The following is a 26,274-nucleotide window of genomic DNA, read 5'->3' on the forward strand; positions in this document are numbered from 1 at the left end:
GACGCTGACAGGAGCTGATGCCATTCAGTCACTTTAAAACAATATACTATGGAGGAAATGCGGCACAAATACACCCAGAACAACAGCTTGAGGGGAAAATAGTTCTGAGAGGAGCTCTGCAGGGAATTTCTGAGCGCCGAGTGTTATATTAACGTTAACATTCTATTAAGGGCAGCGCTTTAATGGCACACACAATGCACTCCGTGTATCCTGTCTTTCACCTCACTAACAAACTTTAAATGAGTTACTTGAAATGCACTTTGAAAGAGAAGGAATGTTTGCGTAAAGTTTTGTGAGGATCATCTTGCACGTTTACTGATGTGTACTGGCCTGCTGCGCATGTGTGTCTGCTTCATTAGTGTATTGCTGTTTCATCCACAGAACCTCCCATGAGATTACTCCTCTTCCTCTGCTCCAAAGTGGAGCGAAGAGACAACACATGCTGTTCACAGCGGTAACACAAGTCAAGCACATCACCTGCATGTAGCACTTTATGCATATTCATAACTTTCTTTTTGTCAGAACTCTGGATATAGCACACAAGCGCAGCGAGCAAAAGAGCTTATCTGACTCTCTCTCTGCTCTAAATCCTGCTCAGTTCCCACTAAGATGTTTGTTTGAACTTTACAGAGAGCTGGAAATATTTACTTCCTGTGTGCCAGAGCAGGAAAGCAAGTTGGTGCTCGCCGCTGAGAGAATGGAGGAAAAATATCATGCAAAATTGATTTCACGGCAAGAATTACAAATGCAGCCTATTACTGTTAAACAATGCCTTAAATTATAGCTTGGCACTGAAAATCATAATTTCAGAAGCTGCACAGAATCATCAGCCAGCAGAAACTGCATAAACAGACAGAGGCCCATTTCTGGTCTATTCCTTAGAGAATAACACACTTTGCCCTTGACCTATTGTCTTCTCAAACTCTAAACTGTGGAGAGGAACCATTTCCTTTTTTCCTCCTGGCATCTATAAATGCCAAATACTCCGTTTTATTGTTTTACTTCGGTAAAATCTGCAGTCGGAGCAGCTTGTGGTGCAGCTTACATGAGTACGTGTTCTCTGAGGCAGTGTAAGGAAATTCTGTTTAAAAGCTCAGAAGACATGTCAGCTGAAATAGATCGCAGCGCAATGTGTCCTTGGTCCACACTGGCAATTTCAGGAGGATGAGCTGTTTCCAGGAAGCTTGATATTGGACACTTTCCTTGGCTTTTTCAGAGGTTGGCATCAGGAGAAAGTTTATCTTTGAAGGTTGCTACATGTATGTCAATTACTCTAGAATTTTTTAAGTAGTCATTCACTCAGTCAACTAATGTGGGTCCACTAAAGTAACAATTTATGGAAATCAATATATGTAATTTACTTTATCTCAGAATAATTCACTATAGACTGTCCTCACTATTTCCATGCATAAGTGATCCATTTCTAAATTAAAGTTTAACACCATTCTATGTATGTGCATGACTGTAAATGACTTATTTTGTAATCCTGCAAGTTCTTATTGAGAGACTTCAGACCCAGGCTGAGATCCATGACCGTGATGGTGGAAGGTGTGTTGAGATGAGGCTCCAGGCAGAGTTTTTCTAACTGTGTGCTTGATTCGGTTTGGATTACAACAGATGGGCCTACTGTTACCCACTGGCAATTACATGTATCACCACCTCCAGCCCTGCTGACACACACACACACACACATACACACAAAATGAATAATGTGACGGCTGTAATCTTGGAGTACATTGTGACTTCAGGTGATAAGGTGACTCACCTGGTAGGAAATACTAAATGTAGATGTTCTGTTTTGGACAGTTCTGACTTCCCGGTAAACAAATCCTCTCATATTATTTGGACTAAGTGTAGAAGCAGCTCATATTCTGCTTCAGACATTAAGGAGGTCACGGATTTTGCAATTCTTCCATGTGTTTCAACTGCAGTTAGGTGACCCTACCGGCAGCCTACTTTACTAAATATAATGTATTTCTGTATTTCTGTGGACTATGTGTGCCTATTCTCTCCTCTCCTCTCCTCTCCTCTCCTCTCCTCTCCTCTCCTCTCCTCTCCTCTCCTCTCCTCTCCTCTCCTCTCCTCTCTCTTTACCCAGCTGGTCATCAGCAGGCGGGTCCCCCTACATGAGCCTGGTCCTGCTCAAGGTTTCTTCCTGTTAAAGGGGAGTTTTTCCTTGCCACTGTTGTTTGGTTGCGGTTAGGCCCTGCGATTCTGTAAAGGGCCTAGAAATAATTTTGATTGTAAAAGACGCTATATAAATAAAGATTGATTGATTGATTGATTGATTGATTGATTGATTGATTGATTGATTGATTGATTGATTGATTGATTGATTGATTGATTGATTGATTGATTGTACTGGTGCTGCTTTTTACTGTTAAAAACCTTTAAAATTGTTTGTGATGAGTTCATAAGAAACCAATTTGGGACTTTTGCAAAGGTTTACCTAAGAGAAGAATAAGTAGGAATCTCAGAAAGGGTCTCAGTTATTTCCTGTTGTCAGTGAAAATTTGCTGTGATATTAGAGGCCAATTTTCTCACTTTAACACCATTAAACTAGAGGAGCTGCATGAACTCCAGAGACATAGAGGAGCTTTGGAGTGGGTGTCAGGTTGAGGCAATTTGTGTGGACATCCACCAATAGCCAATGGACCTCAGGGGGAACCTCCACTCAGTTAACACAGTTATGATGGCACTAAGGGTCAAACCAGGTCAACTTGCTGAGTAGGAGGAAAGAGATGTTTTTAAATATAAGGAGTATATTTGGAGAAGTTTGTGGTGCCTGACCAATCACAATTCGAAGTTTTAAAGCACATCTGTTCAGTGTGCCACATTTTTCTGGCTTTTTTCAGTGTTGCCTGGGACTTTTAATTGGTCCCATTGAAGATTAGTCATATGAGCTTCATTCCTGAAGCTTCAAGTCATCATCTGAAAAACCTGCTGATCCATATCCTGGTGAACCAGATCACCTAAACCTGATCACCTGTTCTTGAGGCTCAGAAACATCTGCTTCCGAGTCCATGTGATCTGTTAGGTATTCTGTCCTTCAGTATGTCCACACCTGTCCTTGCTGATGTAAGAGAACTGGCCTCCACCATGCACTTGTCATCAGTGCCGTGACACACTTGCATGCTTCCAGTCCCTTCTGTCTGGTCCAGTCTTGGGTAGCTCCTCTATTGATTGGTTGGTGATTTGATCCTCTGGTGTTTACCTACTTAAGTGTTGTGATGTCTCAGAGGAGCTACTTTTTTCAGAAGCAGCTTCTGTCTCATGCAGGCTCTGATCCACAGGGAGGCCGTTAAAGTTGCACATTTTAGTGTCGTTGTCGACGCCTCTGTTAGTTTAACCATTAATTTTTGCTTTTAAAGCAGAATACAAAGAGTATGATGACAGATAGCTGGCACTTTATTCTGTATGTATTAATAATGTTGACTTTTTATCTAATTATACACAACTGTCTTTCCATTTGGTGTTTTTTTTTCTTTTTTCATCCTCATCTACATCTTCTTTCCTCCTAGCCTGTCTGACCTCAGCAGTAAACATCTTATTAAAAAGGAGAGAAGAAAGAATCAGGCAAAAAGACTAAATTATATCAAAATGGGGGAGGGGAGTATCTGTCAGTGTGTGTGTGGTGGAGTGGGCTGCAAAGGTTTTGAGACAGAGACAGAAAAGTAAAGAGTTTTGCATAATGGTGAGAAAGGATCTCTTACAGAAGCATTCTGACATTTCCTTTTCTCTATTATGGGAAACTGTTAAGATTCCTATTCTAGATACCCCCCCCCATCCCCCCCCCCACACACATATACACACACCACAGCGGTGCAGATAAGATGTTGCTGCTCTTGTGCAGACAGAATCACTGAGTCAGCCATTGTATTTACAGACTTAAGACAATTGTCAGTTCACACTATCACAAACATGCACACAGACACACACAATTCACATTTGTTGGGATGCATACATACTTCCTATGCGTTCTTGTTCAATTTATTCATTTACTCCACCTTTGTTTAAATACTCCCCAAACAGGAAGACAGACAGACAATAGACCAAGATTTGGTTGGGCACAGATTGGAATTGGAGACCTCAAAAAGAAAAATAAGCTGAGACAGCATTGATGGGAAGTGTGTTTCACAGGGAAAGTCATAAACGCCAACTCGAATGATTCATCTGTGATAAAGCCAATGTTTATTCCAGGTCAAGTTCAGCACAGCTCAGATCTTTTGTCAGTTTAATTGAACAAAAATCCTTTGATAAGCAGAACGTGATCCTGAATCTGTTTGATGTGTAAAAAATAGAAAATTATAAATTACACAGCTGAGTAAAAGATACAGCATTCCTCTGTTTTAACATTTCTTGTAAACACGACACAGCATTTCTGAAATAGAATCAGGCTGGAAAAATTATGTCTGTTAAAAACAATCTCAAAGTTCTTGGGAAAATTAAATTAAACATCACATCACATTGACCTCAAACTTGTTTGTTGTGTTTTAATTTTAATGATGGTCACGTTTGAAGATAACAAAACGGTAACCAACATTTATTAGAAGGCTTTTGACTTGTTCGAACATGTCTTCCTGCTCTTTTCATCTGTTGCACTCATCTAATGCTAGCAACTGCTTCAGTGATTGTCAACAAATATTTAATATTTCATGATGCTTACACATTAAGCTATCATATATGAGGGATGTTAAGAGTAAAAATAGATCAGCCTATCAAAGTTTTCAATGGATAATACTGTATAAATCACGCTTTTTCTGAGACATCTTGTAATCCATGCTGACAGATGGAAAGAGGAGTTTTGGTGATCATTTTGACCAAAGCTTTCTGGAGATGGAGCAACTTCTAGAGACTGTCTGAGCAGAAGCAGGGCAAAAACATTTCATTTCCATAACTTCATATATGATCCGTGACTTGTTTTGCACATCACCATGATTGTAATCATACAATAATGGCACAATCTGGAATAAGAGATCATTTGGTGCAAAGGATGTGGGTGGTTAACTGATAGTGCTAAAGTAAAGCACTGATGTAAAACACACTACATCCAGGCTGCTACAGTCATTCCAATTCCATGGTGTCAGTTTGAATCAGATCTGAATATCATAAGAATATTTTGTCTCAGCCCAGAAGGCTGGTGTTCCCCATTAGCTGTGACGAAAGAGAGAGATCAGATTTTTGTATGTACCACCCTTGGGTTGAATATTGATGAACAAACAGTGGGGGCCATCCCCTAATCCCAGTTGAGATTTATATGCCAAACACACATACACATGCCAAACACATGTGCGCACACACACACAAAGAAATCCCACTGTGTGTGTGAACAAACAATGGATGAAAGGCAGGACAGTGAGGGGAAGAACACTTTTAAAGAGCTGCTCTTTTATTAATGAACCTGGAAACAGGCTTGGGATCCCTCTCAGGTTCCAGGAGTGTGTGTGTGTGTGTGTGTGTGTGTGTGTGTGTGTGTGTGTGTGTGTGTGTGTGTGTGTGCGTGTGTGTGTGTGTTTCTGTGTGTTTACCTATGTGCAACAGCTGAAACCAAGGAGGATTCCTGGACTGTGCTGACACACACGTGGTTCTAATAAATTCACTCTAATTCATTCTTTCTCTTCTCTGGGGAAGAGCCAGCAGTTTGCCTGATCCAAGGAAGCTTCACCTTACCTTCAATAAATAATTGATGCTCTCTTTTTCTCTGTCTCACTCTCTCTGTCTGTCTGTCTGTCTGTCTGTCTGTCTGTCTGTCTGTCTGTCTGTCTGTCTGTCTGTCTGTCTCTCTCTCTCATTCTGAGTTGCACCCACTTACTCTCTTTACTCATTTCCTCTGTTTTTTCTTTTTATTTGTGTTTTGTTTTTTGCATATCACTGAATGGGAAGTTCTCGCGCTCTCTTTCTCTCATTCTCTCACACGCACGTCTCTACTTCTCTCTTTGTGAGGACTTTTATTAGTTATGCATCAATGTTGTAATTATTGACACATCGACCAAATTAATTACAAAAACTACCTATTATGATTCATCCATCTGCCTTTTAAAAGTCCATACAGGAAGGTTGGTGTATTCAAGGCTGAGTTAGTAATTTAAACAGTGTTTAAGAGTAAGTCTGTGAAGGCAGCATGTCTTTAGTTCCCAAGCAAATGGACAATAACACTGAATAGACACACACTTCATATCACATTCATCATACCTATTAAATACATATTGATTTGGCATATAGTGTGTTCTCTTTGAGAGCTAGTTTAAAAATGGAAGTATGGTTCGAATTTAGACACCCCATTTCCCCCACCATGCCAACAGGAGCGTCATCTCTTGATGACCTCTCCCTGAGTGTGTTTGCTTACCTGAGTTTAGCATTAAAGGATTAACAAATTTACCCACATGTTACACTGTACAGTAACATGTGTGTTTGCCCATCGCCTGCGGGGTTTAACCCGCACCAACCAGAGGTAATATGCTGCAGTTTTCTCTTCCAATGGTGTCATTGTTTTAACAATTTTAATCTCACGCTGTTTTTTTATGATTTCTAAAACAAAATTTTGAAAATACTTTAATCACCTTAAATAAATAAGATAGCAACTGCCTGAAATGATGCTAGACTGCTGACAAACCAACCACGGACAAATGCTGAGGGTCGTGACCTATGGGCCGTGTCCATGTCCACCATCGCACTGTGGTGTCTTTGTCTGATTGTGTGGACACAAGTGTCAGTTTGAATGAGCAGGTTATCCTGCTGTACCAACTCCAGGAGAGCCTTTATAGTTTTAATAGAACAGGAAGACCCCTGGAGCATCGTGCTGAGCAGACAGTGTTTACGTTGCTGCCTGGTTCAAATAACTGTGATGCATTAATATTCACACAACAATAAAACTTGGAGATATAAAACATCCTCTCAGATTCTGGAGGTGCACATGTATTTATACTTTGTTTTCTCAATATATTGATTCAGCCTTTTCTGGGTTTCCACCTCATTTACGTCTGCTTTATAAAAGGATAAACTTGGAGAAGCAGCATTTTGGGGTGTATCTTGACAGATACTGATTTTTTGTTGTTATTGAAGTCAGTCATTTGTTTTGTAAGATTTTTGTCCCCAAGTGTCAATAGCATGGCTGTATAATTTGCAGTCCTTTAGAAATGTGGTTAGCAGCGGAGTTCAATTTAGACATAGTGGCAGTGTTTCTCTTTGAATGTGGGTGTCTGTATGTCTGAGTATGTTTTTGTCCTGTTTCATTCTTTGCTCAGAGACGCAGAGAGTCAAGAGTCTAATCCTTGCCATCAGAGACTTCCAAACACACATATAGATGCACAAACACATACACACACTTTCACGCGCATTCCTTATCAGCCTGCCCAGTGAACCATTATGTGATGTGCTGTGTGTATGTGTGTGCTGATGAGGGGATACCAGTTCTCCCATGATAGCCGTAATCCTGTTCAGTGGCAGTTCTGTGTGTGTGTTTATGTGTGTGTGAGTGTGTGTGTGCGTGTGTGTGTTTCATAGCAAGCAGGTCATAGAAACCAAATCTACTGTCTTGCCACTCACTGTGTAAGTTAGTGTGTCTGTTGTCTCTGAAATTTCACCATCTGTGCCAAAAAGTCAGCTAAAACAGAATTATTTAAAAGGTATACGCGCATTTTCATCCATTTCAGTTTGAGTGTATCATTCTTAAAGGGTAAGTTGGCTTGTGTATGCAGCTGTGGCTGCTTGCCTGTTTACACGGTCAGTACAGGGTTGGAGTTTGTGTGTCTCTGTTGCGTTTTGGGAGTATTACAGTGTCTGTTTTCAGGACAACAGCAGGAGGCTAATGGATTGTCTTTGTTGGTTTCAAAGAATTACCAGCCTTCTTCGCCAAAATCAACTCCTAATCTTCTTTACTGGCATCTGTAGCCTCTCTGATGCTGCTTCACTCACAGCACTTACCAAAAGAAACACATGAGATGTGATCAGACAAACATCATTACAAGATGCCACCTCCCTGGTGAAATCCTGAAGAGATAGAATGAAGAGAAGACAATAAGAAATGGAGAGAGAGGAAGACAGGACATCATAATGGAAGAGTGGAGGGTAAGACCCACTGAGGGAGAAGGTGGTGCTGTGGGGTTATCTGTGATAAACAGTTACACCCTATAGAATCTTGGGATAGTCTTGAAAGAAAATCTGCTTTTGTTTGCTGGTCTTGAGTGGAGCCCTGGTAGAAGTGTGGTTCTTAGACTCACACTCACACACTCCACCTTTAATAGACCACTCCAGAGAAGAGGATGAGGTTTAAGAAAAAGGACCATGTGGATGAGAATTTAAAGAACCTAAACAGACTGAAGACAAGATATAGAAAAAAGGGGAGAGAAAGATGAACCAATTGAGGAAAGTGTCACTAACACCCACAAGACCAGCAGCACTGAAGGCTCAGATATGAAGGTGATGGTGAAAAGAATTGTCTACGTTTCACAAATTTGAAGAAAGGAAAATGTCACTGTTCCCCTGAGACAGATGCTCAGACACTGTGATGACAGGAATGTTACCTCTATAGTCCTATGAGATCATTCTAGACCATGACCGAATCAATGTAAAATCTGAAAGATCTGCTCAGAGACAGGCTTGTTTAGAACAACCACACTGTAACCTGTGTAGATGTGAGAGAGTTCCAGAAGGTCATCTACCACTGCAGCTCTTTAATTAAAGAATTAAAAACAAACCAGTCTCCAATGCTCATTCTAATGTGATAATTTTTCAATCACTGTGGGAATTATTAGTCAATGATAGACCAGCACTGATCGCTGAGTGGAAGTATCATAGCAAAATACACACACACGTGACACAGCAGCAAAATGCTCTACGCGCAAAAGTGGAGATGGAGAAAAAGATGAAGAGCAAGAAAGTGAGAGGTTTGAGATCTAAGAGGAGAAAAGAACAATAGCTTTAAGTCTTGACAAACACTTAGTTGAGGCCTTCAGTTGTCTGTGTGCCTGCATACCAATAGCAAACACTGTCACTCTGCATCTAACTCAGAGGCTTTTGATGTTATATTCACAGGGATGGAGAGAATCCAACTAAAGTAGGGGATGTTGTGAGATTGAGCGCATAATGGAGAGAGGGAAGAATGGGAATTAATGTAAAATGAAAAGAAATAGGAAAATTGCACCAGAAACACAAAAAATGCCTCTCTATTTATGCTTATCTGTTGAGAAAAGTGTGAAATTTTTGTCTGTTTGTGAACCACTGAAACTTCAAACAGTGACAGAATTCCACATATCTTTGTCTCCTAGAACTGTTTTAATTCTTCTTCACTGAATATTTGTAGGCAAGATATTCTGAAAAGAGCTGTAGATTACATCTATCTGGGACATACAGGGTGATCACAAGGGCAGATCCTGTGCTCCAGGTTTCGGTGATTCTTACTGCTTCTCACATTTAAGGAGACATGACGTCCTATTCTACCAAGGGAATAATTGTCGTATTATGGTTGGAAGACCTTTCTGGATATAAGGTAGGCTTATATTCCAGGACTTCATATCTTCACATCTGTGTGTTACAGTGTCATGGATTGACTCTGGAAGTTTAGTTTTGACTGTCTGGGCTAATTTCTCATTAATTTAAGTCAGGACATTTAGCATTTTGTCTGTGATGTTTAGAAAAGCAACCACCAATATTTCAAAATGTATCTGAAACCTCTCATTATGACACACAACAAGCAGTTGTGTTCCTCTCTTTATATGTACAATAATTCATTTTTACTGGAGTAGCAGGAGGAGCAGTCGTGTTTGTGTCGTGTAATGTGTTGAATGATGGTCCTACTCCTATTCCTTGCAGGAAAGCTGGCTGCACCGTGATAAGTAAAACAAATGTTAATCTTCTTCATTCCCACTAGAGAAGAGAGATAAGGGAGAGACCCTTTGGAAGACTGGAAAAAACATAAATAAAAGGTGAAATTCTTTCAATTATTCTGAATTCAGAATTCAGATGGCACTTTAATGTGATTATGAGGGAACAATTTGAGTAGTTTTAATTGATTTTTTTTAATGGTTCATCAAATATTTGGGCTTTAGGAGATGAACTGAAAAAGTAACTTTCATCTATATCTGATGACCTGAGAGAGACTTTATCAGATCTTTAAATAGAATATACAAGGTTAATAATTGATGGCAGCTTTAGTGCTTCCCCTACCTGGAAGCCAATTAGCCCGTTTTTGCAGATTTTTATTTTTGTTGTTGTTAAATTCAAGAATATATATATTATTTCTAATATTAAGTCAATTTGGGAATGTGGGAATTTTAGTTTTAGTAAGACTTGCTGATGGTGACATAAGCAGTTTGTCAGGCTTAGTGGTGTTTAGCATTGATTAGCTAGCTAACTAATGCATAATCACAACTTACTGACGTGCAATCTCTCTCTCTCCCTCTCTCTCTCTGTCATGCACATACATGCACGCACTCATGCACACAGAGTTGGTTAAGGCCCAGTAGCATTTCCTGAGCAAAACATGGGCTTTGTGTGTGTGTGTTATGATTTCTGTGACGAGTAGGACGGATAAGAAATGCATACAGAGAGAATAATCAGAAAGGCTACGGTTAACCCTTTATTTTATGTCTTTCTGTGTGTGTGTGTGTGTGTGTGTGTGTGTGGTGGGGGGTGGGGTTGCATGTGGTTAATATGCCCCTGAGGGGTGTCCTCTTGCTGTCAATGTGTGTATCCCTGTGTCTGTGTGTGCACTAGAGTTACCCAGAATGCTTTAGCGATTGACTGGCTGGCTAATGGCAGTCTCTGTTTACCTCTGATGGTCATTGACTGGGCCTTCACATCAATACCTGTTTTTACAGCTATTCTGGAGCGCTCATGGACTCTGTATGTGCACACAGGCAGTTATATGAGGGCGTGTGCTGTTGGTGAAAGAATTCACCTTCATTTCATAATTATAGCGAATTATAGTTTTTAGAAGGCCTAAAAAGAACAGCTGCTCACAAAAGAAAAGAGCGTCAACAAGCATCTATCACTTTTGTTGCAGTGACTATTTCTGTGATCATTTCTTATTGTTGTTGTCTACAACAGATCAGGAGCCCTTTAATCTTATTTTATTTTTAAAAATATAAATGGAATGTGTTGCCTGTAACTTTATGCTACATGGAGCTCAATGCTGAATTGCTTGCATCGACAGACATTTTGACCCGGGTTGTCATATCCATTCACCAGTAACACCACACTAAAAGGGCTCTGCCTGATCACTGAGGATTTCCGTTGGAACAAGGTGAAAGAAATACTGCAGACTTAATATCTAAACCTGAAAAACTTTGACTGCTTTGACAGATGGATGCAAATTAGTAGATGAGGTTTTGACAAGCAGCACTTTACAATTTATAGTTGGTGATGTGTAAACATCACAGATAAAAACAAAAAAAGTCTGGTCTTAAATAAAGTAGTAAAACAAGTTGTAGACATTTAAAACTGTAGTTAACAGATAATAAGATTTTACTATTCTGCATTTCCAGGCATGGTGGACTCTGTTTATCATCTTCTGTATAATTTGCAGATTTTAAATGAAAGATTTTACCTAAAATACTTTAGATAATTACAAGATGAAAAAGAACACCTTTAGCTAAATTTCGCTTTTTTAAACGTCTATTCCGAACTGTCCTCTTATTTTATTACTGGTGCCGAAAGACCAGATTTTGAGCGTGTCTAGTTTCGTCATTACAATAAATTGTTTCTGGTTATTTTCAGAAAGAATGACTTGTGCCAAGAGGCCACTTTTTCTGGACAGTAATGTCACTGTGAAGAACGTTTCTCCCTCATCACTCAGGTAAGATGTGGTTGGTGACTGGTTGGCTCTATAATAAATAAAATAGTGGTTTTGATGTGTTTAAAACACACATGATAAAGTAACTACTTTACTGATGCAGGTCTGAGTAGAAACCTCATAAACCTCATCATTAAGGGGTCCATCTGCATTCGGTCATCAACAAATTTTCAAAGCAGAAAAAAGTCTGATATCATTCTTCCTTGTCTTCTCGATCGCTTTATCCCTTTTGGGATGGTAGGGGGGGCATATGCGCGAATGCAAGGTCGACCCCTGGATGAGTCACCTGGGAACTATGTGAGCATTTGGGGGTTCAGTACCTTGCTCAAGGGTACCTTGGCAATGCTCTGAAGGCGTTCTGGCACCTTCCCCTACTACTACAACACCTTCCAGGTTTTGTCTGGACTGGGGCTCGAACCGAAATGTGCAATGATTTACCAACAAATAAATATTTTAACACCGCAACTAATTTTGTCATTAATGTTTGTCGATGACGTCATTTAATCTAAAAAGAAACCTTTCCACTGAACTATTTTTATTTTGCTATATTTATTTCTTCATGAGTTACAGCCTAATGTTGTCTTCCCTATTTTGGAAAGGATTTTGTCTGAGACACTGTGAGACTATCACTGTTCTACCCAGGAGACCACTCATTTCTCCCATCACCCCCCTCATCCATCCATCCATCTATCCATTCATTGATCGCCACTATTCCTGGACTCCTGTTATCCCACTCCTAGAACAGCTCAACTTTCTCTTCCCACCACTGAGCACTGTGTGTGTCTGTATGTGTGTGTCTGTCCATTTCCTTTAGTGTCACACTCAAGAAAATTGGATCCAGTTTCATTAGCTCAAACTGTTTTGTTATTAATCCAAGTAAATGAAAAGTATATCAAAATCAAAGTGTTCATCATATTTTGAAATAAAATACGTGTGTATTAGCTGAAAGACACATGCTACACATGTAAACACACACGCAATTTACTTTAGGCTGAGTGTTACTCAATTTCATGCTCATTAGTACAGGTAGTTCTCATGCTGTCTCGTCATCTCTAGATGGCCCAAGTATTGAAAACCTATAAGAAATAGTTAATTCTTTTAGAAAAGCTGGCTTAATCAATAGCCTTAATACTGCCTTAAGTGGTGACATCTTTTGAGGGTATAAATTAAAGCGAGATATGTTTAGTAAGTAATATTTCTACTAATCATATCAAAAACAAACTGGAGCTACATTGAACCTCCCATTATTTGTCTTTGATTTGTGTGCTAATAATTGTTGTTGTTTTTACCAATACTCCACCAATACCATAGTCATCAGAGTGAAAGTAATCTAAACTACAGTTCTCCTGGCTGCAGGAGAGCCTCTTCAAAATGGGCATCATTGTTCTGGATTTCTTCTGTTTTTGGACCAGTCAGCCACACTTGTATTCATGTCTTTGCCTTCTCTTGAAGCTGTAGTTGAATGCACTTCCACAAATCTCAATGGAAATGAAGAGACACACACATGTACACAGCATAGTGCGATAAATAGGTCGTTTCAAGGTAAAATGAGTTGCATATATACACATATTTATGTATATGAAGTGTATTCATATTCTATGTCTGGTTGTGTGCGAGAGAGACGGAGAGAGAACCTTTTTAAATGTGGACGGTATAACTCACTTCTGATACTATGTTTACATGCAGTCAGGTTGAAACTGGATTACCTCATTTAGCATTGCTTCAGAAAACTCCTTTCTTTCTTACTTCCCATTCCTGGACGGGTCTCTCATGGTTGAGCGATACAGCCAAATGGATGTAAATCCACGTAGATTCCCATGAGCCAACTGTACAAATTGATTCTTCAGAATGTGATGGGTTTGGGCCTCAATTTGCCAGATAGCTTCCACTCTATCATTTCAGATTTGTCTCCACACCCCGAAGACTTGAAATTAGAGTTTATCAACTAGAGGCTGCTAATGTTTTATACCGTCTCATAAACTGCGGATATTACAGCATGTTCCTTGTATACACAGGTGTTTGTGTGACAGTGCAGACAAGAGAGTGCTAAAAATAAGATGTTATTTCTGCCTCTTTAATTATTTAGCTGCATGGCTTTACTGATCATGTGTGTGTGGAAAGTGCTGGTGGGTGTTGCTGCCTCATCCTGTCATGTTGTCATGGTCCCTGCTTATTTCTGTTTTACTGATTAAGATGTGAATTTACTCATAAAAACTCTTCATACAAGTTTGGGAAAGCAGGAATGTGAAGTGCGTCACAAAATATCATTTGAGTTTGACCAAGTTCTGGTGGCTGCACCAGCTGCTTTCTCAACAGTGTGATGTTTCTGTGCAGCCGCGGCGATCAAAGTGCAGCGGTGTTCTGATAAGCCCTTTAGACCCGAAGGGCTCATATAAGGCTGAAAGACTATAAAACTGAAAGTAATGCAGTTCGTCTCTTCATCCAGGAGAGCTCATCCTTCCTTCAGCTCTTTCCTTTCTCTAGTTGCTTTGATCATTTCATGTCACCGCTATACTCCAAGTGCTTCCTTTTCCCTTACTCTTATTTTAATTGAGTCATTATTCCTGTGCATCTTTCTCTCTTGTATTTGTAACTTGTGACGATAATCAAGAGTTACTGTACTGTTTTGGTCTCGGCAACCAAATAACACTGAGAATAGAGCAAGAAACAGAGCGCAGCGTTCCCCTCCCTTCTTCCCACCCACCTTCTAATCCCTTAAAAGCACTTATGAGATTGGTACTGCCCGGCTGCCCCTGTCTGCCCGTTTACCCGTTGGTTTCCACGGCAGCTGATTGGAGGAATCAGGGCTCCTAATTGGATCATGAGGGTGTGATGCAGGCAACAGCAGCCACATTATGGGAAGCTGACTTTGTGCAGTGTAACCCTGCCAGGATGACCCCTTCTGCATCTATGCAGGTGTACGTGTGCATGGTGACCACAGTGTGACTAACAGCCTCTGCTCATCAATTCAGCCTGGCTGAGGCTGCAGTAGAGGATAGATTGATGAAGCAAGGATCAGAGAATAGAAGAGGGGACGATAGCAGAGCACTGAGTCAAAATGAAGGAGGGAAGTGGGAAAGTAGGAGAAACAAGGGGTAGAAACATCTGGAGAGAGTAGTAAAGTTCCCCCTTCAGTGGGGGTGAGCTAGGATTGAAGACATGATGCTGTGAATTAATCCACCTGAACATTGAAATGTGTGTGTGTGTGTGTGTGTGTGTGTGTGTGTGTGTGTGTGTGTGTGTGTGTGTGTGTGTGTGTGTGTGTGTGTGTGTTTCGCTCACTTAGGTGCCAAGTAACAAAGATGTCCACTATGGTGTAAAATGATGGTGTCTCTGGTCTTTGCAGCATTAAAGGCAGCACAGAGCAGTTCAGTTACTTTGAACTCAACTGAGCATTTACTTTACACAGGCACCATTTCTCACCATTTTAACTTTGGTGTGTTCATGCACTTTTTCAAAATTTAGTTGTGCAAATAAAGCTGGATTTCTGTTTGTGCCTTGTATAAAAAAATACATGTGCTTTTGTGTACAAGTTGTGTCTGAGTTGGTGCCTGTAGTGTGTCAGTGAAGTGCAGCAGTACAGCAGGGGCATCTGATCCCTCCACCTTTTAAGAACATCAGAGGGTGTGAAAAGCACTGATTGCCCTAACCGCTCTCATTGGGACTCAAAACCCCAGGCTTAGTTGTGCTTGAGCGAGTTTGGAGAGACAGGAGTAGTAGAGTGTGTGTGTGTGTGTGTGTGTGTGTGTGTGTGTGTGGCTGTTTACATAGTAGAGAGAAAGGGGAACATAAGAGATGGGAGACAGAAGAGATAGATTGTGGAAGTGATTTAGTTGGTAGTGATGGACAAGGGGAAAGGAAATCAGGCCTGGCAGGGGAAAAAGTGAGTAAACAAGCTAAATGTGAGGGATGTAAGAGAATAAGGGATTTGGGAGTGAGAGAAGCCTGTAGAAGAGAGGAAAGAAGCCAGACAGGGATGGAATGGGACAGAGGCTTTGTGATTAAAAGGAAAAGACAGATACTGAGAATTTAGGTTGAATTGTTGCAATTGAATAATATTTAAAGATGTTTGCCTTCATCATGCACATGTCCAATTGAGCAGGAAAAGACAGTTATCATTTCTGTGTACTCCAGCTCACTCCAGGAAAGAGGCTAAGCTGTCTCAGTGCTCTGGAGTCCGCCGGTCTTTTCTGGCCCACCTCCCACTGAATGCTGCTGCCACCTTCTAAGTGGCAGTTCTAAGTGGGATCACATAACATGTCCTCTGCATTTGCTCCCAGTTCAGTTCAGTTCGGTTCAGTTCAGTTCAGTTCAGTTCAAGTAAAACTTCACAAACATAGCAAAGCTTAAGGGACTGATTGACACATAACACCTAGTTTGATTTATTTTTCTGCCCTTTGTGGTTTAATTCTTGGGTCAAGTGTATCTATTTCTCTTTGCATGTCATATTTAAAAATGTGTTTGCCTGCTTTATGGGTTGGTTGAGTTCGTAGTAGATGCTTGTTGTAATAGTAGTACCATGAACTAACTTTGGCCTTTCGTGTAAGTAGCCATACACACGACTCTCATACACCACCAACACAACATAGTTCAATTTGTGGTATTTGGGGTCAGGTATCTAGTGCTAGTCATTGGTTTGACCCCTGGTCGCTCTGGGATGTCTACTGCACATACTAACACAGATTGTGACACCCACCCTAACTAATAGATAGTGGACTTGAATCCTTTTCCTGGAGATGCTTTTGAGATGTGCAATAGTTTCATTACACCTCACAGATATAAATCAACATTAGAAATTGGTGGTATATAGTTGTAACACACACACATACACATGTGCTAACTATAATCTTGATCTTAACCCAATTCTAACCCAACTCCTAACCACCCTATGTAGTTTTGCGGACCAAATGTCTTGCTAGTGGAATGCATATTTTGGTATTCACTATGTAACATGTTTGACAACACATACACAAGCATCAGGATGGGTTCACGTGTACGGGAAGAAGCAGGGTTTTATAATAGGTTCCCCTGACACATGGAGTGTCAACACTGAACTCTGTGATGCCATTGCACATATATGGACTCATGGCATGTACATCCACTCACACCTAAACTCCACATTTGCAGACACATTTGCGCAATGTAGTTGCTATAACGTGTTGTGTTTATGTCAATTTATAGGGTAAAAATTGATTTAGAGTGTATAAAACTCATCAATACCCAGCAGAAAGCTTGTTCTGTGGGCGTAGGCCATACAGGCCCATATCATAAATGATGCTTGAATCCTTATCTGCTCTTTTCTATTAACACATGAAGTTTATCCTCATCTGCCCAACAAATCTGATTCCAGAAATTTAAAGGTTTTGTATCCTCTTTCAGGCAGGATCCCATCAGAGCCTGTTGGACTTGTGCAATCTTTTTATCTGATTTCTTGTGTTTGTTGTTAACTAAGGGTTTGTACAATAAAAGGTGTGTGTAATGTAAATGTCTCAGACTGAGTTTGTGAGGAAAGCATGTATGCAGGTCTGTTGTTATGGATTGTCAACTTGTGGAATTGACAGGATCACAATTACAAACAGTGATGAACTCTTCAAGTGTTTGAGTGTGTGTGCATGTAAGGCATGTGTGTGTGTGTGTGTGTGTGTGTGTGTGTGTATGTGTGAGAGAGAGAGAGAGAGAGAGAGAGAGAGAGAGAGAGAGAAAGATTTGTCATCCATGGCAACCCGCTCAGTGTTGGTACACAGGAACAATGATCTCTCCTTTATCTTCCACTAATAAGAACAGGAGAAAGCAGAAATCATGGATGGATGGACACATATTTATGAATGATGGGTGGATGGGGGAAATAAATCATATTTGCCAAAAAAAAATTGAGAAACTCTTTAGCTGGTGTTTTGCTGATATGTGAATATCCTGTCAGACCATTCAATAAAGGCTTTTACCTCCCTTCACCTGATTCTACAGAACCTGCTGCTGTATTCAAATCAAAAAGAGGAAGAGAGACAGAGGAAAAAAATGATGAAGAGGATAGAAAGGGAGGGTGATCTGGAGGGTTTGGGGGTGTAGGGGCAGGGTGGTAGATGGAAGAAAGATGAGAGGAGTCAACAGCAAGAAGTTGAGTGAGAGAGGCAGAGAGAGAGACGGGAGATGCTCAATTTGCCATCACGTGTGCAGCGGGGCAGAAAGTATCCAAGAAAGAGAGTGTGTGTGTGTGTGTGTGTGTGTGTGTGTGTGTGTGTGTGTGTGTGTGCGTGCGTGCGTGCGTGCGTGCGTGCGTGCGTGCGTGTGTCCGTGCGTGTGCATGTGTGTATCTAACAAGATAGAAAAGACAACTCATTTGAATGTCAGATATGGGGGAGTGTGGTGTGAGGGAGGGAAAGATGAGGCAAGATGGGATGAGAAGAATGAATACGGATTACTAGGATGAGGATTCTATTATTTTCTGCCCATTTTTCTGATCTCTTTGTCACAATACCATTTTGTGTACATGTGCGTTAAAATTAATGGAGAAAAAGAGATCTACACTGGACTGCATTGTCTGTTTGTTGTGTGTGTATACGTGTGTGTGTGTGTGTGTGTGTGTGTGTGCGTGTGTGTGTGTCTGTGTGTGTATAGAGTCGATGTATGGTTGTTGTGATCAAAAAAAAAAAAAGTAAGGTGATACCAGTGGAGTACTGTGTTATTTTGTTGTTGCAGTCAGATACACATTGAATGTGTAGAAAATTCAGAGGAACAAATAATCTAAGAATCTGTAAATAAAAGCCACAGAAATAAAGGACAAAGCAAGACAATGTGGCTTAAGTAGCCCCCAAAATGGCATGCTTACGTGCTCCTAGATGTAAGTGTGGGACTGAATGTGAGTCCCCTGGACTGTCAAATTGTCCAATGTACTGTCCTACCTCTGAGACGATGATTCGAGGTGGAGAAGGTAGTTGTTTTTAAATAGGTTTTTTTTTTACGTTTGTACGTTTGTAAGGCTTTTATATAAGTCTGATATCTAGTGATGACTCTTGGATATGATGCTACATTATTTGTATACCTGATTAGAAAAAGGCAACATTTAACAGTAGTTTACTGTGGCAGCTGTTTTGTGCCACTTTTGTGCTACAAGATCATCTTAGGTACCGGTATCTTAGGATCATATTATGCTGATAATGAAGGACATTGGTTCCAGGCCCATCTGCGTGGAGCTTTTCTGCCTTTTCTGCTCTAGGGTAATAATATTTATTTGTCTATAGCCTCATCTCCCTCCTCCCTGTCCACACATTATCAATCTTTTTCTTTCCTGCTTCACTCTCTCTATGGTTGAATGGTGAGCAGATGGAGGGAAAGAGAGAAAGATTTGAGCTCAGCCAATTTGTCCTGACACATAGAGATGCTCATGTGGGAGAAAGGTGTCAAACAACAGAGAGGGGGGAGAAAAAGATTGTTTCAGGAAAGAAATGGAGAGAGGAAGAAGAGTTCCAAGAGAGAAAGAAGGAATTGTCTTCATTCATCATGTTAACATACAGTCAGATTAAACTTTTTCTTGCAACATTCCTGGTCAATATTGCAAAAGAGTTTTTAGAAAGTAACCAGTAACTATAAATCCAAATATGGGTCCTAAATCCTCCTAGTTGCAGCAATGTCTCATTTTTACAGTCTATTCCATAAATCCTCATCCTTCTACCATATTGATCCATTTGGCTTTCCAGTTAAAAAAAAAAAAAGCCTGATTTAGTCTTAAAGAAGTCATGCTGTGCAATTTTTGAAGATTTTCTATGAGTCAGGAGAGCATGAGGTGGTGCTGGTTTGTGGGGCATCCCCCTGTGATGGTGGCATGTTCCCCTTGTGTCACAACAAGGAAGAAAGTGGGGTCGACAGACAGGGATGTCTAATCTTGGAGGGTAAGGGAGCGTGGACTCCCCAGGGCTTGTCGTGCTCAGCACCTTGTTAACCAGACATCTCCATTTCCATCTCTCTCTTGCCCTCTCTCTCTCCCTTTCTCTCCTCTTCTGTCTCTCTCAACGGGTCTGTCCCTCGTTCTGTTACAGACTGGAAGAATTAGACTGTTTTTGTTTGTTTTTGTCCGTTTGTCTGTCTACCTGCTACTTGCTTGACAAAACTGTGTGTGTGTGTGTGTGTGTGTGTGTGTGTGTGTGTGTGTGTGTGTGTGTGTGTGTGTGTGTGTGTGTGTGTGTGTGTGTATGTGTGTGCGTGTGTGTGTGTGTCACTTTCAGGAAACTGCTGTCTCTGGTTAATGGAACATCAAGGTTAACACTGACTGATGGCCACAATTTAAACAACAGTGATGGTACTGATTCCATGTGTGATGCAAAAGGTTACGTTACTGCACTTACTAGCAGTGAATTCAGATATAAACTTACATTATACATTCCCAGACTGGCTTGTGTGATAGGTTTAGATTTCCACTGTTGATATTGGGCTGATGTAATCATTGGGATTTATTCCTGATTAATTTAGATTAGATCATTTAGTCTGAGATCAGCAGCTCGGCAGAAATAAAGTGTTTAACCCAGTGGTTTTTAACCTTGCTGGAGGTTCTGAACCCCACCGGTTTCACATGCGCATTCACCAAACCCTTCTTTGTGGAAAAATAAAATAAGATTTTTTTTAAAATTTAAAACATAGGTATGTTTTACTGGTGCACCATGTGAACCGTCCATTAACATCACTGTGTTCAAAGAACAAAAACAGCAAAACATGATTTTCACACACAAACATGCGATCAGGTAAGCAACTTTGTACAATGCTGTGAGGATCAGTTCATTGATTGTACTAAGCCGTGAACAGACAGAGTAGCCTTTTCATCGAATCTGGCTCCATTCACCTTGAATTCAGCAAGCGTCGTGTTCTTGTCTTCCCCATCTCCATGCAGCTTAAGGAACTCTTCCTTTACTTTTGCCCGTGCTCGACTAGAATTGCTCAAGTTGGATGCTGACTCCCATCCGTTATACATGTCAATCCATATAGTACATATTCGTCTGACTGCTTTCTTTTCTTGCTCGACACAGTTAGTATGAAGGGATTAAAATATTAAGGAATAAATCACATGACGCGCAATTACAACAGTCACAAGTCGACTACAGAGCGCACAAAATTCACTGTAGCACAGATATGATAAGGAATATAGCATGATCACCTGCAGCCAATGATGGCCAAGCAAGTGGGGAGTGTCATCACGAATCACATGAGTCAGGTGTGTGTCTTGACCTCCGCCAAACCCCTGAGACCCACTCACCGAACCCCTGGGGTTCAATCTAACACCAGATTAAGAACCACTGGTTTAACCTGAAACGGTGGCTGTTTTACCGCTTTGCTTACACCAACCATCTTTACATTGGCACAAATAATAGCAATAAATACGTTTTTGAATACAACTGAGCTCATTTGGGAAGATGTTTCTTTCTGATCAAGATGGGTAGCTTATGCTGGTCAATTTTTGGATCATGTAAACAGTTATTCAGCTCAAAGGCGTCCCACTGAACAAATGTGTCCCATGTAAAGGGACCAGCGTCTGCTTGTCGTACCACTGTGTCATTTAGAGATTTATTTCCACTCCTGTTCTGTGAACTGAGAGAGCCACTCTTTCCCACCAGGCTCTGACCTTCAGCCACTGGCTGAACCTTAAATGGTGAGGGTGCGGTTATCTGAGTGGCCTGATGTTGGAATTTGTGTTCACAAAAATTACAACTAGCTGAGAGAGAGGCTCAAACACCCTCCCTGTGACTCTGAAATGTATACAGCGGTCAAGAAGTAATAATAATTGTAATCAGTTTATAGGAAGGCACATAAATGTGGGCGCTAAACTCTAACTTGGGAAATTCTAATGCAGATGTGTGATAGCTGCCTGCCATAATTGAAAAAGGATCACATGCTATCAGAGTCTTGTTCTATCTCATGTTGCTACATATCAATGGTGAGGTTGATATGTGAGTTTGATGAGGTTATTTCCTATTTATCATGTGTCATGGTGTTGTTGGCATCCACATAAGATGAAAAATACATTTTATTATCTTAGAGTTTCACATCTTGCATTGATGCTGGGAGCACATGCTTACATGCTAAGCACATTCAATGGCTGGAGCAGGAGACATGTCCTCTAATTGGTCATGTTGTTGCTATTTTTATATGGTACTTACTAGAAGCAATATTTCAAAAACTGAACAGATTTTTGGGTTTAGGTGTCTATGAGAGAGTATGATATAATGCTGTTTACTGCAGAGGTTTTAGCTTTCTGGATGCTGTAAAACAATGTGAGAAGCATTTTCTACCCGTTCAGACACTATCATAATGAGAAAATGCTCTTAATCCAGCCCACGAGCACACACACAAACACCAATGTGCACACAGGCGTATTTCTGCTGCCGAGTGGTTTCTTGGTGAAAGCGTATTGCGAGAGAAGCAGTTTAAGAAGTGGCAATTATAGTTTTGGACAACGTCATTGATTTAAACTCCTGATTAGAGGAAAGGTGACAGAGGTGGTACACATAATAGTAACTGCAGCAGTAGGGTGAGGATGGGGGTTGCACACACACACACACACACACACACACACACACACACACACACACACACACATACACACATAAATACAAACATACCATACACACATGCAGCCTTGTCACTCACATCAATCATTGAAATGCTTTTGAATAGTAAAGGTCTTCCTTTTCTGCTTTCCTGTCTCGCTCCCCCCTCTCTCTCTCTCCATCTCTCATCTGTCTCTCTCCCTCGAATTCTCTCCCACTCTCCCCCCATTTCTCCCTCTCTGTCCCCCTCTCACTCATAACCGTCTTGTTATGAGGCCAATGTGCCAACCACCAGACAGCATCAAACCCTTCCATCACTGATTGTCTTCCTGTGGTGTTACTTGCGTCTTGTTCTGGTTATACTTGTAAGAAGTCTCCCCAGCAATTCCTGCTGAGGTCCAAGAAAAGACAGGATGAAACATTATCATCAAGGGTTCCACTTCTGATGCTATTCCCATCAACATACACTGTCCTTAGGTTTAAGACAAAATTCGTGCTTGGTCAATTGACTTCTTTTGCTTTAAATGACAGACTACAACATGTAAACGATTCCAGAGGAGCCACAGGTTTGGTACTTTCATTATCAATATTATTACAGAAGGAGCAATTGATGTTCAAGTGTATTCCTCTTTGCATCTTTTACTATTTTGATGTACAAAAAACAGCACTAAATAAAGAGCAGTTTCATTTTTACCTGGTAACTATCATTGGTTGTACCCTAAATGGTCTCAGGTTGGTAAGCTTGCATCCTGTTTCAGTGATGGGTGTTGGTTTCTGGTGTCTTGTAGAAAAAGGATTTTAAGCAGTTCATATAATTTATTGTTCCACACACGAGATAAAGATGTCAGTGTAATGCTTGCTATTAAACGGAATTACCAGGTTACAGCAGAACAGGCAACCTTTCTGTGATACCACTTTCAGTGAGCTGATGAAGCTTGTGATATCTGCTGGGTTACAACATTCATTTAGACTGTGGTAGGTTAACTGTCTCTGTGTGTGCGCGTGCACGTACAGGCAAAGCTTAGGCATACGAGCTGTTGTCAGATTGTAACTCTAGTTGGAATACATCTCCATTGGCTCTCCCTATCAATGGGAGCTTGCACAGGAACCTCGGCCTCAAATCCATCCTCTATTTTCAGACTTGAAGGACGTAGGACTCAAAAATATGAGGCAGACTCGCTGATGGATGTCTGGGCCCAAACTATCACAAGTTCAAAGCATGACTAACTCAACGGTACAGTTATTGACTGCTGGGAGAGGTGAATAAGGGTTAAGAGGCTTCACATTATGAAGTACAAGGATAAACAAGATTAACTTTAAATCAAGTCAATATTTTTCAGAAGTGTAATGACGATGGCTAGTTTAAAAAGACCCAAAGCCCAAAGGCACAGGCTGTTGGTTCTTTGTGACGCGAATCTGCTGCAGTTCCCTTTAGCCAAACATTGTTTCTGCTGTCTCCTAATGTCCTCTGTTCCCTTCGTTCTTTCCACCATTGTTTTCTAAGCAAAAAGGGAAAAATCCTCATGACAAGGTGCTGCGCACAGTAAAAAATTATACCTTGCTTATACTTATTTATTTCCCTTTGACAGTTTAATTATTTCTGCCCATTGAAGGAAACCACATAAAAAAGTCCTCATGTTCATACAGATTCTAATTAGAGAAGCTGGGAAATTAAAACAGAGTTGTTTGGAAATGCTGTCATTTTTCCAGGACCTCATCTTGGAATTATGTCTCAATCAGCAGAAGCGGAAATAATTACTTGTATACCTTTTAACTGCCAACATTTACCAAATGGCAAAGCAATTTACAGCCATCATGACCCAAGAAGCAATCATTGGGCCAACTATAAATTCACAGGTCGATGGTTTGGAGAGCAACATTAGAGCGACATTGGAAGAAAGGGTTATTGTGGAGAATTAGAGAGAAAAGGAGTAGAGGTCTTCTCCTCCTTGAAGACCTTTTTTTCTTTTTCTCTCTAATTTCTTTCACTTTCCTGTCACTAATCACTCCCACTTGTTTTAAACTTTTTTTCCCAGCATTTACTTCCCAATCTGCATGTTTCATCCTCTGACAGCAAAACACACACGCACACACACACACACACAAATGGAGGAAGTGTGACGATTAAATGAATTTCCACACACACCATTAAACACACTCATTGCTGGCACAGACATAGACAAAGGCCCAGATAAAAACATACATGAGCGCCGGCACTTAAACACCCGCACACGTTGCCTTTAAAGTAATTACTCACACAAGTCATTAGACACAGACACAGATGAAGTGGAGTGTGTTTATGTTCTGTGTATCTTGCACTGTGGAATATTGCCGTCCCCTTTACTCTCCGCTGCAATAACATTATCCATCTGGGAAACAGATTATTGTAGCCATGCTCAAGACCTTATAGCGTATAGGTCCAACCTTGGGCAGAGATTAAATGCATTATCCCTAATTTTGAGTAAAACCGTTGACAAAGAATGGCAGAATGTGAAGCACATCCATCATGTTGTTATTGGATTGGTTCACTGTTTTGTCTGAGTGATTAGTTATGCACTGTGACAGTCAGAAAAGGTTGCTAACTGCTGCCTCAGTGCGCATCTTCACTTTAAACTTCTATGCTGTTAAATGCTCCTGCAGCAGACATCAGAGTTGGACCAGCGTAGGAGAGCTTGGAAGTACAACTGAATCTAAATGAAAAGAGGCATTGAGGATACAGTGGTGCACCTGTGGGAGCATATTTGAGCTAACATGCCCTCGTGAGAGGAAGTACAGCTCCAAGAACTTGGATACACTCTTGATAGAAATACTGTCTTTTTTGTGTGTGTTAGGATGCTTTCAGACATTTTACCATTTCTCTTGCACATTTAAAGAAACTCTTTGACGTCATGATGGTTTATGGTCTAAATTCAATTGTCACCGTTTTATAACTGGATGTTGTGTTTAAGTTTTTTATTGTCCTTGAAGATGTTGTTTATTCTGGGTTTACCTTTCTTCTAAACCCTCCTTGTGCTGTTTTATCCCCTTTTCCCTTCATCTCCTCAGCAAATACATTCTCCCTTCCCAAATTATTAACAGTAGAATGATTCACTTGGCTTGTGCCTCATTTTGAATAAATTGAATGTTGAACTATTACAGAGAGCTGCTTTTTTGGCCAGCATTCATTTGTGTCGTGTACGCGTGCATTGTATGAACAAAGAATGAGCACTGAGAGATGACTAATCCCTGAGGAATATCCCGCTCATGTTCTGTTTGAAAATGGTGTAATTAAAGGAGCCCACCTGTGTGTGTGTGTGTGTGTGTGTGTGAGCATGTGCGTGCGCGTGCGTGCATTTAAACCAAAACCTCAGGATGAGATTTAAGTGAAAGACTGAATAAGAGGAGAGTTAAGAGTAGAGTGATTGTTCAGAGGTATCATAGCAACGGATGTTTGAAGATGCAACTTTTCTTGGTTTAGAATGTAAACCTTCAGCCTTCACAGATCTCATGTCAGCCGATAAATATATTTAAATTTAGAGATGAAAAAAACTAAATCCTAACTCACCATCTTTTTTAACCTATCAGCAAATATTTTTCCTTCTCATGTCCACGTCTGTCTGTCTGTCTTTCTGCCTGTCCATCTTCAGCTGTAAGTTCCTCCTGACCTAGATGGAAATGGAGCTTCATGTCTAATATTAAAGATATACTGTACATGTATAGTGCTGTAGAAGGGGTTTAAAGGGCAACCTTATCATAACATAGAAATGCATAAAATAAGTCACAAATTAAACAAATGTGGAGGAAGATGATTAACTGTAGCTGGTGCAGGGGGACTTAACCCTAGTCCAGTTTAACTAGAAATTTCAAAACATTTTTGGTGACATTTAAGAAATCATAAATATAAATAATGAAAATTTTGTCCACCTTTCAATGTAAGGAAATGTTGGGGTTGAGATCATTTTTGTGTTAATT

General features: G+C 40.5%; 1 protein-coding gene across 1 annotated transcript in view; it reads left to right on the top strand.

The window, feature by feature from the left end:
* The first annotated feature begins 11,715 nt into the window (after positions 1–11,715).
* The window catches only part of esrrga (estrogen-related receptor gamma a), a 65,569-nt gene continuing 51,010 nt past the window's right edge, over positions 11,716–26,274 (top strand). Inside the window, exon 1 of the mRNA XM_029846443.1 lies at positions 11,716–11,794. Coding sequence (XP_029702303.1) covers positions 11,721–11,794 — 74 coding nt within the window. The 5' untranslated portion in view covers positions 11,716–11,720. The remainder of the gene's footprint in view (positions 11,795–26,274) is intronic.

This window comes from Takifugu rubripes, chromosome 13, assembly GCF_901000725.2.
Source record: "Takifugu rubripes chromosome 13, fTakRub1.2, whole genome shotgun sequence".
Classification (NCBI taxonomy): Eukaryota; Metazoa; Chordata; class Actinopteri; order Tetraodontiformes; family Tetraodontidae; genus Takifugu; species Takifugu rubripes.